The 12,500-nt window shown below is 48.0% G+C and overlaps 1 protein-coding gene and 1 long non-coding RNA gene across 3 annotated transcripts in view; both read right to left on the bottom strand.

Moving 5' to 3' along the window:
- Positions 1-8,818, bottom strand: part of fn1b (fibronectin 1b) — a 29,793-nt gene extending 20,975 nt beyond the window's left edge. For both annotated transcript variants that reach the window (XM_030376625.1, XM_030376624.1), the window contains exons 1-13: positions 8,464-8,818; positions 8,134-8,259; positions 7,879-8,010; positions 7,521-7,652; positions 6,541-6,678; positions 5,416-5,556; positions 4,881-5,099; positions 4,224-4,406; positions 3,804-3,977; positions 3,158-3,313; positions 2,760-2,888; positions 1,826-1,963; positions 373-494 (exon numbers count right to left, since the gene is read on the bottom strand). In XM_030376625.1, coding sequence (XP_030232485.1) covers positions 373-494; positions 1,826-1,963; positions 2,760-2,888; positions 3,158-3,313; positions 3,804-3,977; positions 4,224-4,406; positions 4,881-5,099; positions 5,416-5,556; positions 6,541-6,678; positions 7,521-7,652; positions 7,879-8,010; positions 8,134-8,259; positions 8,464-8,620 — 1,947 coding nt within the window. In that variant the 5' untranslated portion in view covers positions 8,621-8,818. The remainder of the gene's footprint in view (positions 1-372; positions 495-1,825; positions 1,964-2,759; positions 2,889-3,157; positions 3,314-3,803; positions 3,978-4,223; positions 4,407-4,880; positions 5,100-5,415; positions 5,557-6,540; positions 6,679-7,520; positions 7,653-7,878; positions 8,011-8,133; positions 8,260-8,463) is intronic.
- Positions 8,819-12,105: 3,287 nt separating this feature from the next.
- The window catches only part of LOC115558553 (uncharacterized), a 2,274-nt gene continuing 1,879 nt past the window's right edge, over positions 12,106-12,500 (bottom strand). Inside the window, exon 2 of the long non-coding RNA XR_003979342.1 lies at positions 12,106-12,499. This is a non-coding gene — a long non-coding RNA (uncharacterized LOC115558553). The remainder of the gene's footprint in view (position 12,500) is intronic.

Genomic DNA, 12,500 nt, shown 5'->3' on the forward strand with positions numbered 1-12,500 from the left:
ATTCCGGCATACGGCTGGATACATACCTTTACATTATTTTAGATTTGAACATTTTCTATTTGACCATTTTGTGTATTTTCTCAGTTACAAAGTTCTCAGTTGCAAAGTGTTTTTTGGCATAGTCATGCTGAATAAATTCATCATGTTTTCAAACTCAAAAATAATCGTTTGAATAAACGTGATTTCAATATTGACCCAAATAATCCTGATTATGATTTTTTTTTTCCAAAATCGAGCATCCCTGGCATACGGTCAAAACGGGAGTGGCCACAAAACGTTACACCGCTCTAAAGCCGGCGTACGAGAATACAACAGGACAGAGGGCGGAGGAACAGTGGGCGAAGGAACAGTGGGCGGGGGCGGGGCGCTCACCACTCTCCACTTGAGGGTGTACTTGATGACTTGGACCGAGGGGGGGGCGTTCCACAGGATTGGCCGCGAGTTGGGCTGGCGCCCCGCCTCCGAGATGGTGACCCTCACGGGATGATTGATCCCTGGGGGGGGGGGGGGGGGGGGGGGGGGGGGGGAGGGAGGGAGGGGGGACAAAGAAAGAGAGAGAGAGACAGAGAGAAAGGATCACCAAAATAGTCACCAAATGTTCCCCTCAAACACTGCGTTTAACATGCAGGGCCCAGCTCTCACACCCACGCTGTCTAACACGTAGCTGCTACATTCACACACACACACACACACACACACACACACACACACACACACACACACACACACACACACACACACACACACACACACACACACACACACACACACTCACACACACACAGAGTGACACAAGAACAGTCTGCTCCCTCCCGGATGGGGGTGTTCATGGAGGATGAGTTCACTGACCCCCCCCCCCCACACGCACACACACGCACACACACACACACACACACACACACACAAACACCTTGTAGTGAATTTGTGCAACTGTGTGTTGTGTGTTTGAAATTGGATTAGTGGAAACCTTCTCTTGGCCTGTGATCTCGAACTCATTTTGAGGTCAGAGAATTCCCGCGACCACAAGATTCGCAATTGATAGTGTTGTTAAACTTATATAAATATAAATATATTAACAAATATATTCACATATAAATATAACAAATATATCTAATATGAACGTCGCAGTGAAGTTACAAATATTTTACTCATCGCTACAAATAATAAGGCTGTCTGTCCATACACATAAGGGAACTTTACCCTGAATGATTTCAAAAAATGTAAACAAAATACAGACGGCATATAAGCAAGCTGTCTCCCAGGAACTTAACACACATATCAGATGACCTAATGGGGACCTCACTCCCAGGTCGGGCCACACACCAGACACAGGAAACATTGTCTTCGTATTACGACTCATCTCCTCAACGCTCACATGATAACAGCTACCCCCCCCCCCTTAGCACCTTCCCTATTCTCCACCAAGACCCCCACCCAACTACCAACGACAAGGAGAGAAAAGAGGGGGAGGGGGGACAATGACATCATCACCCACGCTGTTCACTTCAAGGTAAGGGAAAGCGCCTTGTATTATGATGGCCCTAATACGTTTGATTATAATCATATTATATGCTAAATTCAATGTTTATTGTTGAGATTGCCATTACTATTCTGCACCCTATCCCAATGTTGTTTTTTTGACGAGGTTGCACTTAACATTAACTTTTTTTAGTAGGGTTCAAACTTTATTTGTAAGTTGCTTTGGAGCGTCCGCTGAAACTAAAGGTATGTATTTAAAGAAAGCAATAAAAAAAACGTAGCTAACAAACTACAAAGTCAAACATCCAAATGGTCCCTGGTGAGGTTGCTATAGCAGCAGTCTTACCTCCCTGCTGTGGCTCGCAGGTCATCTCTCCGGCTCCGTTCCCAAGGCAGGTGCACAGGTAGGGGATGCCCTGGTTCGTCTTGTCCCAGCTCTCCCCGATCTGGTAGAAGGTCTGGGTGACTGGTTCCTGGCACTGGTCTGGTGGGAGAAATTATTCCATAAATATGTATTGTAAAAAAAACGTATTTTCTAGAGCTGTCAGTTAAACGCGTTATTAACGGCGTTAACGCAAACCAAATTTAACGGCGTTAAATTTTTTATCGCGCGATTAACGTAATTATTTTATAAAAAAAAAAAAAAAAAAATTTTTTTTTTTTTTTTTTTCTTTGGCTCAAAACAAAGAAGCAGTAGCCTGACTGCTATGTTCAAATGACATTTGTTCAAAGCAGTCGTTTAATTGCACTATAGGCTCTTTTTTTGTATCGTCCTGTTTTGATCAGTGTATATGCCAATGTTGTTATCAATAAAAAATCATTTGAACAAGGCAAGCCGATGCACTTCACCATGTTGATAAGAGAATTAAAATGAGAAGAATTATGGGACAAAAAAATCAAGGGATATTTAGCATAGAAAAATAATTTGCGATTAATCGCGATTAATTAGAGTTAACTATGACATTAATGCGATTAATCACGATTAAATATTTTAATCGCTTGACAGCTCTACTATTTTCCCATGATGGGACAGCCCGGAGAGGATAGTTACTTAAGTACTCTTGTTGGCAACTTTAGTTACCAACAATTGTTAGATATTAGTGTTTTTTATTGACTTTACTTTTATAAAAAATGTAAACAATTGTTCTGCTTCGAGCTTTCACTTCTTGTGTTTAATGAAATGGAATTCAGTGATGAGCTCTCACAACAAGCATTTGCACTGGAATAAATAGCAACACAAATGATATTATCTGTACAGTATATCTTCCTCCTCAACCTACCAACGGCGTCGCACCTCCAGCGCCCCTTGCCCTGTCCCAGGCAGGTGCAGTTCATCATGTAGCCCAGGTCGTGGCGCTTGTAGAACTCCTGGTTCACGTCGTAGGTCTTCCCGGACACGATGCACTGATCTGGGGAGACGGAGACGGGGAGAGGGAGTCAGTCGTCCCGTCTCGTCTCCAACTTTCACATCTCATTTCTTCATCTATTTCTCATGAATAACTTGAAATAATAAAAAAAATCTGATTCTGAAGTCAATGGAATTCAATCCCAAATCCGTTCACCTATGACTCTATCCTGTACGCTCTGATATTTTCCTCCTCTGATATTATTTTAGTTTTGTCTCATATAACTGACTCTCTTCTCTTCCCGTGTCCCCCTGAAGGCGGTGACCCCTGACCTTTGAGCTGGGTGTAGGCGATGCAGCTCCACTCCCCGCGCCCGTTGCCCAGGCACGTGCACTGCATCAGGTGGCCCAGGGTGTCGTGGTGCTTGTCCCACTTGTCGCCCACGCGGTGCATGGAGCCGTCGTTGGTGGTGCACACCTCCTCGTGGGCTGCGGAGGTGACGTCATCTCAATTAGAATTCAATTCAAGGTTGAGTTTGAAATGCAATAAAAAAATTCAGTTCAAAATGACAAAAAATGAAAAAAAATGAAAAAATTAGTTTTGAGTTTTTAACTGTACTTTTATTGAATTTAGAATTTGAGTTTGAATTAAATTTCGAATTACATTTTTAAAAGGGTAATTTACAAAATGGGACTTTGACAATTTAAATTTGAATAGGGACGTTTTTAAAACAAATTTTATAAAATGTAATTTAAACAACTGACAGATCCCCACATTCGCCACCGTGATTGGTCGAAAACAAATATTATGTAAAGAAAGTGACACGTCCCGTTCACACAGATGAGAGCTCGTCTGGCCTCAGACACTGGTGTTATTCTCAGTATCTCCCTTCCTTCTCGGCGATCAGCAGGCAGACGAGCAGACGAGCAGACGAGCAGTCTGCCTGCTGAGTCACCATCAGCCCGCCGCCTCACTCACCCGCCATGGGACAGAAGCCGTAGCTGTCGTCCCGGTACTCTGGCGACGTGCTGCACCACTTCATGCCGTCGCGACGGCCGTCGGACGTGCACTCGGTGTAGTTGCGGCCGTTGTACAGGAAGGGGAAGTAGCAAAGGGCGCCGTTTGAGTTCCCGCCTCGCGTCGGCACCATGGCTGTGAACCGAGCGAGGTACGGTTATTTACCATATTAATGTTGTTAACATCCTGTGTAGTGAACAGAATCTAGCCTGTGGAGTAGAGAATGCAGAGTAGTCTAGTGTGCAGTGTGTTTGCCTCGGAGCCGAGAGGTCGCCGGTTCGAGCCCCGATGTCCGCAGTCTAGCAGACTCCTCCCTGCTCCTTAATGACGTCTATCTGAACTCACTGAAGAAATGATAAAGGACTCGTTTTGTTCTCTCACAGAATTTCTCGCTGCAGAAGGAGTAGAGCAGGTCGCTGTCGTAATCGGAGGTGGTGGAGCACCACAGCTGTCCGTCCGTGCGCGCGTCCTGCGTGCACGAGTAGTACGTCCTCCCGCCGAATGTGAAGGGGAATGCGCAAGGGTTGCCGTCGGCGTTGCCGCCGTACACTAGGGATCGGGCATCTGCACGCACACACACACACACACACACACGCACACACACGATAACATTTACATTTACAAGACGCTTTTATCCAAAGTACATTTGTCAGAAGAAGGAGAAACAACGATATATCACTGTCCTACAGTAAGGATGTTCATAGAACAAGTGCCAAACACTTACAATTGCTAGGTTAACACATTCCCCGTATCCAACAAAGGTAGCCAGGATAAAGACGCTACACGATGCTAAGTACAATTTTTGAGTGCCAGGACGTACAACACACATTATGTGCGTAAGAGGGGTGTTTTTAGGAGAGGGGGCGGTGGGGGAAAAGGGGGGGAGGCTATACACATGCACACACACATGAGCCGACGAACAACCATGGAACAACGTTGCTGAAAAAATACACGTCATCTTTCACGTTAATATGGAGTCTGCCACTAAAAGTGATCATGTCTCCCAGCTTCAGGGCTCCACCCCCCCTGTCGCCTCACCCCAGTCCTGGCAGCTGATGCCGTTCCCCAGGCAGGTGCAGATCAGCTGCTTGCTTCCCTGGGTGCGGACCCATCGCTGGCCGTCCTGGTACGTGGTGCCCGAATCGGTGCGGCAGGTGCCCACGGTGGGGGTCTGGGGCAGGGGGACGGGGTGGACGCTCAGGCTGGTCACCAGTGCCGTCCCGAGGTGCGTCCCGATGGGGGTGGCGATGGCGTTACCTACGATCCAAAGGGAGGATCGGAGTCAGATGTAGGGCTCACCTCAAACCTTCAAACTTAAAGCCGCCACTGAACCAGAAACAGCAAGTCAAGGCGGAATAACAATTAGAAAATGCTTCATTTATATTCCTAGTTGCATCTTCTGTGTCAGTCTCTTGTCCCCTTCCGTCGACTCGCGTTCCATTCTCAGGCTGTTGAGGAAGCCTCGAGAATAAGCATTTGATTCACACCGTGGGCGTGAGACGGAAGACAGTGAACAGCGTCAAAGCCTCCCTCCTCCTGTCGCATGGTGCACCAGCCTCACACCCTTCCTCACCTTGGATGGTGTGCTCACACTTCCACTCCCCGCGTCCGTTCCCAGTGCAGATGCACCTCTGGAGCTCCCCCTTGTCCGTCCTCTTGGTCCAGCTCTCCCCGATGCGGTAGGTGCCCTGGGTCTGTGGGTCGTTACAGCGGTCTGCGGAGACACAGACACAACCCAGCAGCTGAGATAGGGGCTGGAGTGTAGCTGTGTGAGGACGTACGCATGGATGGGTGCATGTATGTATGTGTGTGTGTGTGTGTGCGGACGTACGGAAGAATGGATGAATGCATGGATGTAAGTGAGTGTATCAATGTATGTGTGTGTGTGTGTGTGTCTGGTGTCCGTTGTCTAGGTCTGTGTGTGTGTGTGTGTGTGTGTGTGTGTGTGTGTGTGTGTGTGTGTGTGTGTGTGTGTGTGTGTGTGTGTGTGTGTGTGTGTGTGTGTGTCTGGTGTCCGTTGTCTATGTGTGTGTGTGTGTGTGTGTGTGTGTGTATGTGTATGTGTATGTGTGTGTGTGTGTGTGTGTGTGTGTGTGTGTGTGTGTGTGTGTGTGTGTGTGTGTGTGTGTGTGTGTGTCTGGTGTCCGTTGTCTATGTGTGTGTGTGTGTGTGTATGTGTGTGTGTGTGTGTGTGTGTGTGTGTGTGTGTGTGTGTGTGTGTGTGTGTGTGTGTGTGTGTGTGTGTGTGTGTGTGTGTGTGTGTCTGGTGTCCGTTGTCTATGTGTGTGTGTGTATGTATGTATGTATGTATGTATGTGTGTGTGTGTGTGTGTGTGTGTGTGTGTGTGTGTGTGTGTGTGTGTGTGTGTGTGTATGTGTGTGTGTGTGTGTGTGTGTGTGTGTGTGTGTGTGTGTGTGTGTGTGTGTGTGTGTGTGTGTGTGTGTGTGTCTGGTGTCCGTTGTCTATGTGTGTGTGTGTGTGTGTGTGTGTGTGTGTGTGTGTGTGTGTGTGTGTGTGTGTGTGTGTGTGTGTGTGTGTGTGTGTCTGGTGTCCGTTGTCTATGTGTGTGTGTGTGTGTGTGTGTATGTGTGTATGTGTGTGTGTGTGTGTGTGTGTGTGTGTGTGTGTGTGTGTGTGTGTGTGTGTGTGTGTGTGTGTGTGTGTGTGTGTGTGTGTGAGTGTGTGTGCCCGGCTCACTCTTGGTGGTGCAGGTGATGCGTCCGTTGCCCTCCCCCAGGCAGGTGCAGTCCATCATCATCCAGCCCTGGTAGCTCTTCTCCCAGGTCTCCCCCACCACGTACGACGCGCCGGCAGAGTTGTCATTGCAGCGCTCAGCTACACACACACACACACACACACACACACACACACACACACACACACACACACACACACACACACACACACAGCGACACACACACACACACACACACACACACACACATAGACATTGACACACACACACACACACACTCACACACACACACACACACAAACACACACACACACACACACACACACACAGAAAAACACACACACACACACACCTTGTTAATACAGACATCGATTACCATCAGTTTACGATCAAACATTGTATACTGTAAAGAAAAGGTTTTAAATGTGCTTAGGGTAAGGGGTAGGTTTGATTCTCAAATATCCATTTTGATTGATAGATCTACTGTTTATTTCAGATGGCTCTGTGGGGTTCAGGATTGGGTCACACATGACGCCGGTGGAGATCAATATTCGAGTGGTTCCAAGAGATTGCCTAGCAGGAATGCTGCGCTACTCTGCCCCGACCTCGTTTTCCTGGGAGAGAACCGATCCTCAAATATTAACAACCACTTCTGAGAAATAAGCACCTTTAAATTGAGCGGGAGAAGAGTCCTGATCACTTTCAGCCATATTAGTCAGACGGTAAAATGGTTTAGACTTATGGGAGCTTTTTACCTGCTTTTCTTTTCATATATTGATGTACAGACTGAAGCCCTGGCACATGAGGGGGGTGGGGGGGGTGGACATTTTCAAGGGCCCAGCCATTGCGGGGGTGGGGGGGGATAACTAGACATTATATTGTACCAAATAGAAACCTTTGTCAATCAAAAAACAAACAATGATAATAAAAGATGGGGGTTGGGGTGGGGGGGGTCACACCGAGGCACACAAGCATCTCTCACCCACGGGCTTGCAGGTCCACTCCCCTTTGTTGTTCCCCAGACACTCGCACTGCAGCATGTAGTTCCCGGTGGGGTGTGGCTTCTGCCAGGTGTTGCCGATTAAATACGACTTTCCTCCCTCATGACACCGGTCTACAAATGAACAATGGAGACGTGTTAAGCATCTCAGAGCTGCGTCAGCTCGTTTTGATTGGTTGGATCTCATGTATTGGTTTGACTACTGGGTCATTGCTATGGATCTGATGGCATGAGAACCATGCGACTCAATTAAAACACAATTTAGTCTAAACAAATTGAGCCTGCAAAAATGTGGTTATGAGTTAAGTCTATGAGTCAATTAACTCAGTTAGTTACTTACTTGCAATAGTGCAGCTGACTCTGCCTGCAGCGACGCATGTGCAGTCCCAGATCATCCCATCCTTGGGCCGGTCGTAAGTCTCACCCAGGCGGTAAGTCTGGAGGTTGGTTGTATCGTAGCACGAGTTCTGGTCTGCGACGGACAAATCCAAACGGTGCAGACGGTCATGTGATGCAAGACAGTTTGCTTGGAGCGGTCATAAGCCGGACTCGCTCCGCGCTCCGCGCGTAATGATGGATACCTTCTCTGACTGACCTTGTACTTTACTCCTGCAGTGGATTCCCTCTCTCCCGTTGCAGGTGCACACCAGATTGTTTCCTTGATACACTTTCTCCCATCGGTCGTTCACTCGGTAAGTGCGACCGTTTTCTGAGCAACCGGCTGCAATGAAAAAGTTTAATAGCCAAGGTTACAAAGGTTTTGTTTAGTTCTGAAACTGGGAACTCAATCTTTCTCTTGAATCATGAAGAGGGTGATGCACGACGGGAGGTGGATGCATCAAGTTAGTTCCTAACTATAAACCATTTCTAAAGTAAGACGTGCGTCTTTGCGCGCGCGTATTTTACGCACACCTTGGACACGTACCTGCAGTCACGGGCGATTGGTCGTGGAGCTCTGGATACACCCGGTACTGACCACTCTGCCTACTTTCCCGGTTCCTTGGGGTCTTTGTCTTGCAGTCGACCGCGCCGCTTAAGCACAAAGCCACCAGCAGCCCAAACGCCAACGGGCCACGGGTCATTTTGGAGGGGGGAATGACAAATAAATACAAGAGAATGAAATGTGTTGATTAAGGTAAGATGACCGAGTGGGAAGAAGAAGAAGAAGCAAGTGGCGCGCTGTAGGGGTCCTTGGGTTTGGCCAAGTGAGTCGTCCGTTAACTTCTACCGCTTGCTCCACACGCGGTCGTTTTGTCCGCCTTGCAGCAGACGGACTAGACCGAGGAACGGGTGCGCGCGGGTTTTATACCGTACAGCATGGCGACAGCCTCATAGCAGAGGGGGGGGGGGTGGGGGGGGGGGGGGGGGGGGGGGGGGGGGCTACAGTAAGACCCTCCCACCACGGTCAGTGCGATGTTGACATCGGATACTGTGCGTTTATTAGGCCCAAACGTTCATAATTTGGCTAGAAAAAGGGGTGTGAAAACATTCAGCAAGTCTGTTGGACATTGTTTAATCAGCAGGGTGGTCCAACTCAGGCTGCAAACGTTATTTTTATGTTTTAAAGTACAAATAAAGCAAAGTCTATTAGCTTTATTATGACAGTACTGTCCAGGTGTGCGTGTGTGTGTGCGTGTGTGTCTGTGTGTGTGTCCGTGCTTGTGTTTGCGTGTGTGTGCGTGTGGGTGTGTGTGTTTGTGAGAGAGAGGGATATAAATGGAGAGGGAGAGGAGAAAGAGAGATAATATATACAGAGACACAGAACCAACTGAAATCCTCTCTACTTAGATGTAAACACACACAACTGTACCCAGTAACTTAACAGATTACATTTATATAGCACTTTTCAACACACACACACACACACTTTTTTGTGTGTGTGTGTGTGTGTGTGTGTGTGTGTGTGTGTGTGTGTGTGTGTGTGTGTGTGTGTGTGTGTGTGTGTGTGTGTGTGTGTGTGTGTGTGTGTGTGTGTGTGTGTGCTACCACCTTGGTCACTACACAACTAGGTGTAGTAACCACCTTGGTTGCTACACAACTGCGGCCAGTTTGTGCCAAAACACTCACCTTACACTGGCTGTCACAGTTGAGATGTAAGAGCTGTGTAAGAGTCTCCATGTCCCTTTTTTTTTTACTTCAAATGGTGATCGTTCTGACTGATGTCCTACGTGTTAAATTATTGTATTGAGATAGGGTTACAACTTTCGGTGAACAATCGACTGCGTTGTGCGAATCGGCAAAAAAGATCTCAAAAGCGAAGGTGTTCAGCGGCCAAACTTTCATTCTCGTTCCGAAATGAACACCAGTCAACCAACCAAAGACGTCACCGTTAGATGTATTCAATACGGTTTACTACTTAGAATGACCCCGAGTCGAAATGGTCGAGAAGCTTCTGGATTTCATATTGTACCTTAAACACTGCTTCTACGGCTTGCTAACGTCTCATTCTAATCACCTGTCAATCAAATCATCAGGACCCGCTAGGAACGAGGGCGGGACAAATGGAGGGAGGGCAGAGAAAGAAATTGTGCCTTAATTAAGGTGTAGGCCAGGTGAGCTTGTAAGCTATAGGACAGGGTGCAGGCTTGGTGACCAGCAGCAGGCTAGGTGAGGTAGCATGCTATCGGACAGGTATCTCCTCTGTGATTCTCCTATGTAAGCAGAAGTCACGTTGCTCAAATGGTGAATCAGTGTCACGGGCTGGCTTGTGTGCATAGGATGTGAAGTGATTCGGACTCACACACACACAGAAACACACGCACAAACGCACACCGACTGCCGACTCGAACAATCCGACAAAGCGCTTCTTTCCAAAAGATTCCACAACACGGTGCGACAAAGCTGGGTTCCCATGGTGATAGACAAGGAGGAGGGGATCAGAAAGCATGACACCAGCACTTCTCCACTCGTGTTGAGTCATGGATGAGGGGGATATGGGTAGGCAGGGAGGGGGGTGTAGAGGTGGTGAGTGTGTTATGGGGTGAATTTTGTCCGATTTGTATAAACCTTCTAATATCAAGATAAAGAAGTTATCCTGGGTTGGATAGCATCGACTGTAAAATGTACACAAAGATACACCCAGACACACACATACACACGCAATGCATGCGATCATTATGTGATGCTTAGTCAACCTGCTCCATCCAAATGGGTGAAGAAGAGTGTCTGTCTGTCCGTCTGTCCGTCTGTCCGTCTGTGTGCCTGTCTGTCTGCCTGTCTGTCTGTCTGTCTGTCTGTGTGCCTGTCTGCCTGTCTGTCTGTCTGTCTGTCTGTCTGTCCGTCTGTCCGTCTGTCCGTCTGTGTGCCTGTCTGTCTGCCTCTCTGTCTGTCTGTCTGTCTGTCTGTCTGTCTGTCTGTCTGTCTGTCTGTCTGTCTGTCTGTCTGTCTGTGTGCCTGTCTGCCTGTCTGTCTGTCTGTCTGTCTGTCCGTCTGTCCGTCTGTCCGTCGGCCCCTGATATCTGCTGACTGCAGACGAAGCCAGCCTTAGCGACCTAGCCCTTCCTGTCCACTAACACATATCACCATTCACTTCTCCTTAAGAGATGAGGAAACCTGTCCTGGTTTGACATCTCACTGATGACATTGAGGTGTGACTGTGTGGGTCAGTGAGAGTGTGTGTGTGTGTGTGTGTGTGTGTGTGTGTGTGTGTGTGTGTGTGTGTGTGTGTGTGTGTGTGTGTGTGTGTGTGTGTGTGTGTGTGTGTGTGTGTGTTCGTGTGTGTGTGTGTGTGTGTCTGTCTTGGAAAAACGCAGCAGCTGCGTCTGCCTCTTGTTTACCAGATGCATTCATAGAGAGGAGCTACTTTGTTCCAGTCCGCGCTCCGTGCAGACGTGCAGACGAGCGCCGTGTTTAGTACTCATGTGGAAGAGTCTGTGCTCGGCAGGTCCGTCACCCAGGTCAGCGTCGAGCCTGATTGTTCCTGCGAGGACACAGAGGCCGCGATTCACCGCACGCCGTGAATCGACTGCCTCAGGCCGGGAGGGAGGGAGGCAAAGAGGGTGGGGCGCGCAGACAGGGCGCGGTTCCAGAGAACGTCCAGTAGGTGGAGAATGCCTCTACAGAAACACACACACACACACTTATACAGACTCACACACATACACTCTCGCTTACGCACAATCACACTGGGGCGACTGTTTATTCACACTGTGGGAATGTGGCCCGTAGATGTTTTATTAAATGCTTCCGGCGAGGCTAATTCCGGTACTCACAGCGCCTGTTTGGAACCTTGTCGTCCGCGCTGGTGGACAGCAGCTCACACAGGACGGCGAGAAGACCTTTAAATACACGTGTGATGAGAGATATTGCACTAATGTCACCCTAGTTTGAAGATGCAGAATAACTGGTCACATATCACGCCACATGTAGATCCTGAAATCGAGTGTTAATCTGAAATATTCCACAATAGCAGGCTAGGTCCCCAAACATACAGATAATGAAATGACCGAAAATTTCGAACTCCACTCAGGACAGCTGGGGGCCCTTAAGCCAGTGAGGGCCCCTCTATTGCAGCTCCCTAGTGATCGAGGCCCCTGAAGAAATCCTTACGATTCCAGAAAGGAACGAGAAGAGGTCAACACTTTATTCATTACAGTGTCACAGTAGCAGCAATAAAGAAAACTGCGATCAAACAAGCTAATACGGTAAAAATACCAAAGGCACTACCACTTTGAAACAGATTATATATTTACACTTATGTACACAATACATGTATTAAAATAAACCCAGGTGGAAACCAAATCAACAAAAATCGACAAACAAAACTCCAATCCAGATGTGAGTTTGGCCGAAGTTTCCCCTCGCTGCCAGTCCTCTTACGGGCTCTTTCCATGATGGGGCTTCTCAGATTATTACCCCCGTCTACGTACGGGAAGTGGTCGGGCACAGGAGCCGTCCTTGTCCGCAGCGGATCAGAACCCCGGGTCGGTTTCAGTCGGGTTTTCACATTCCTGATGACATCAC

This window comes from Gadus morhua, chromosome 14 (genome assembly GCF_902167405.1).
Source record: "Gadus morhua chromosome 14, gadMor3.0, whole genome shotgun sequence".
Classification (NCBI taxonomy): Eukaryota; Metazoa; Chordata; class Actinopteri; order Gadiformes; family Gadidae; genus Gadus; species Gadus morhua.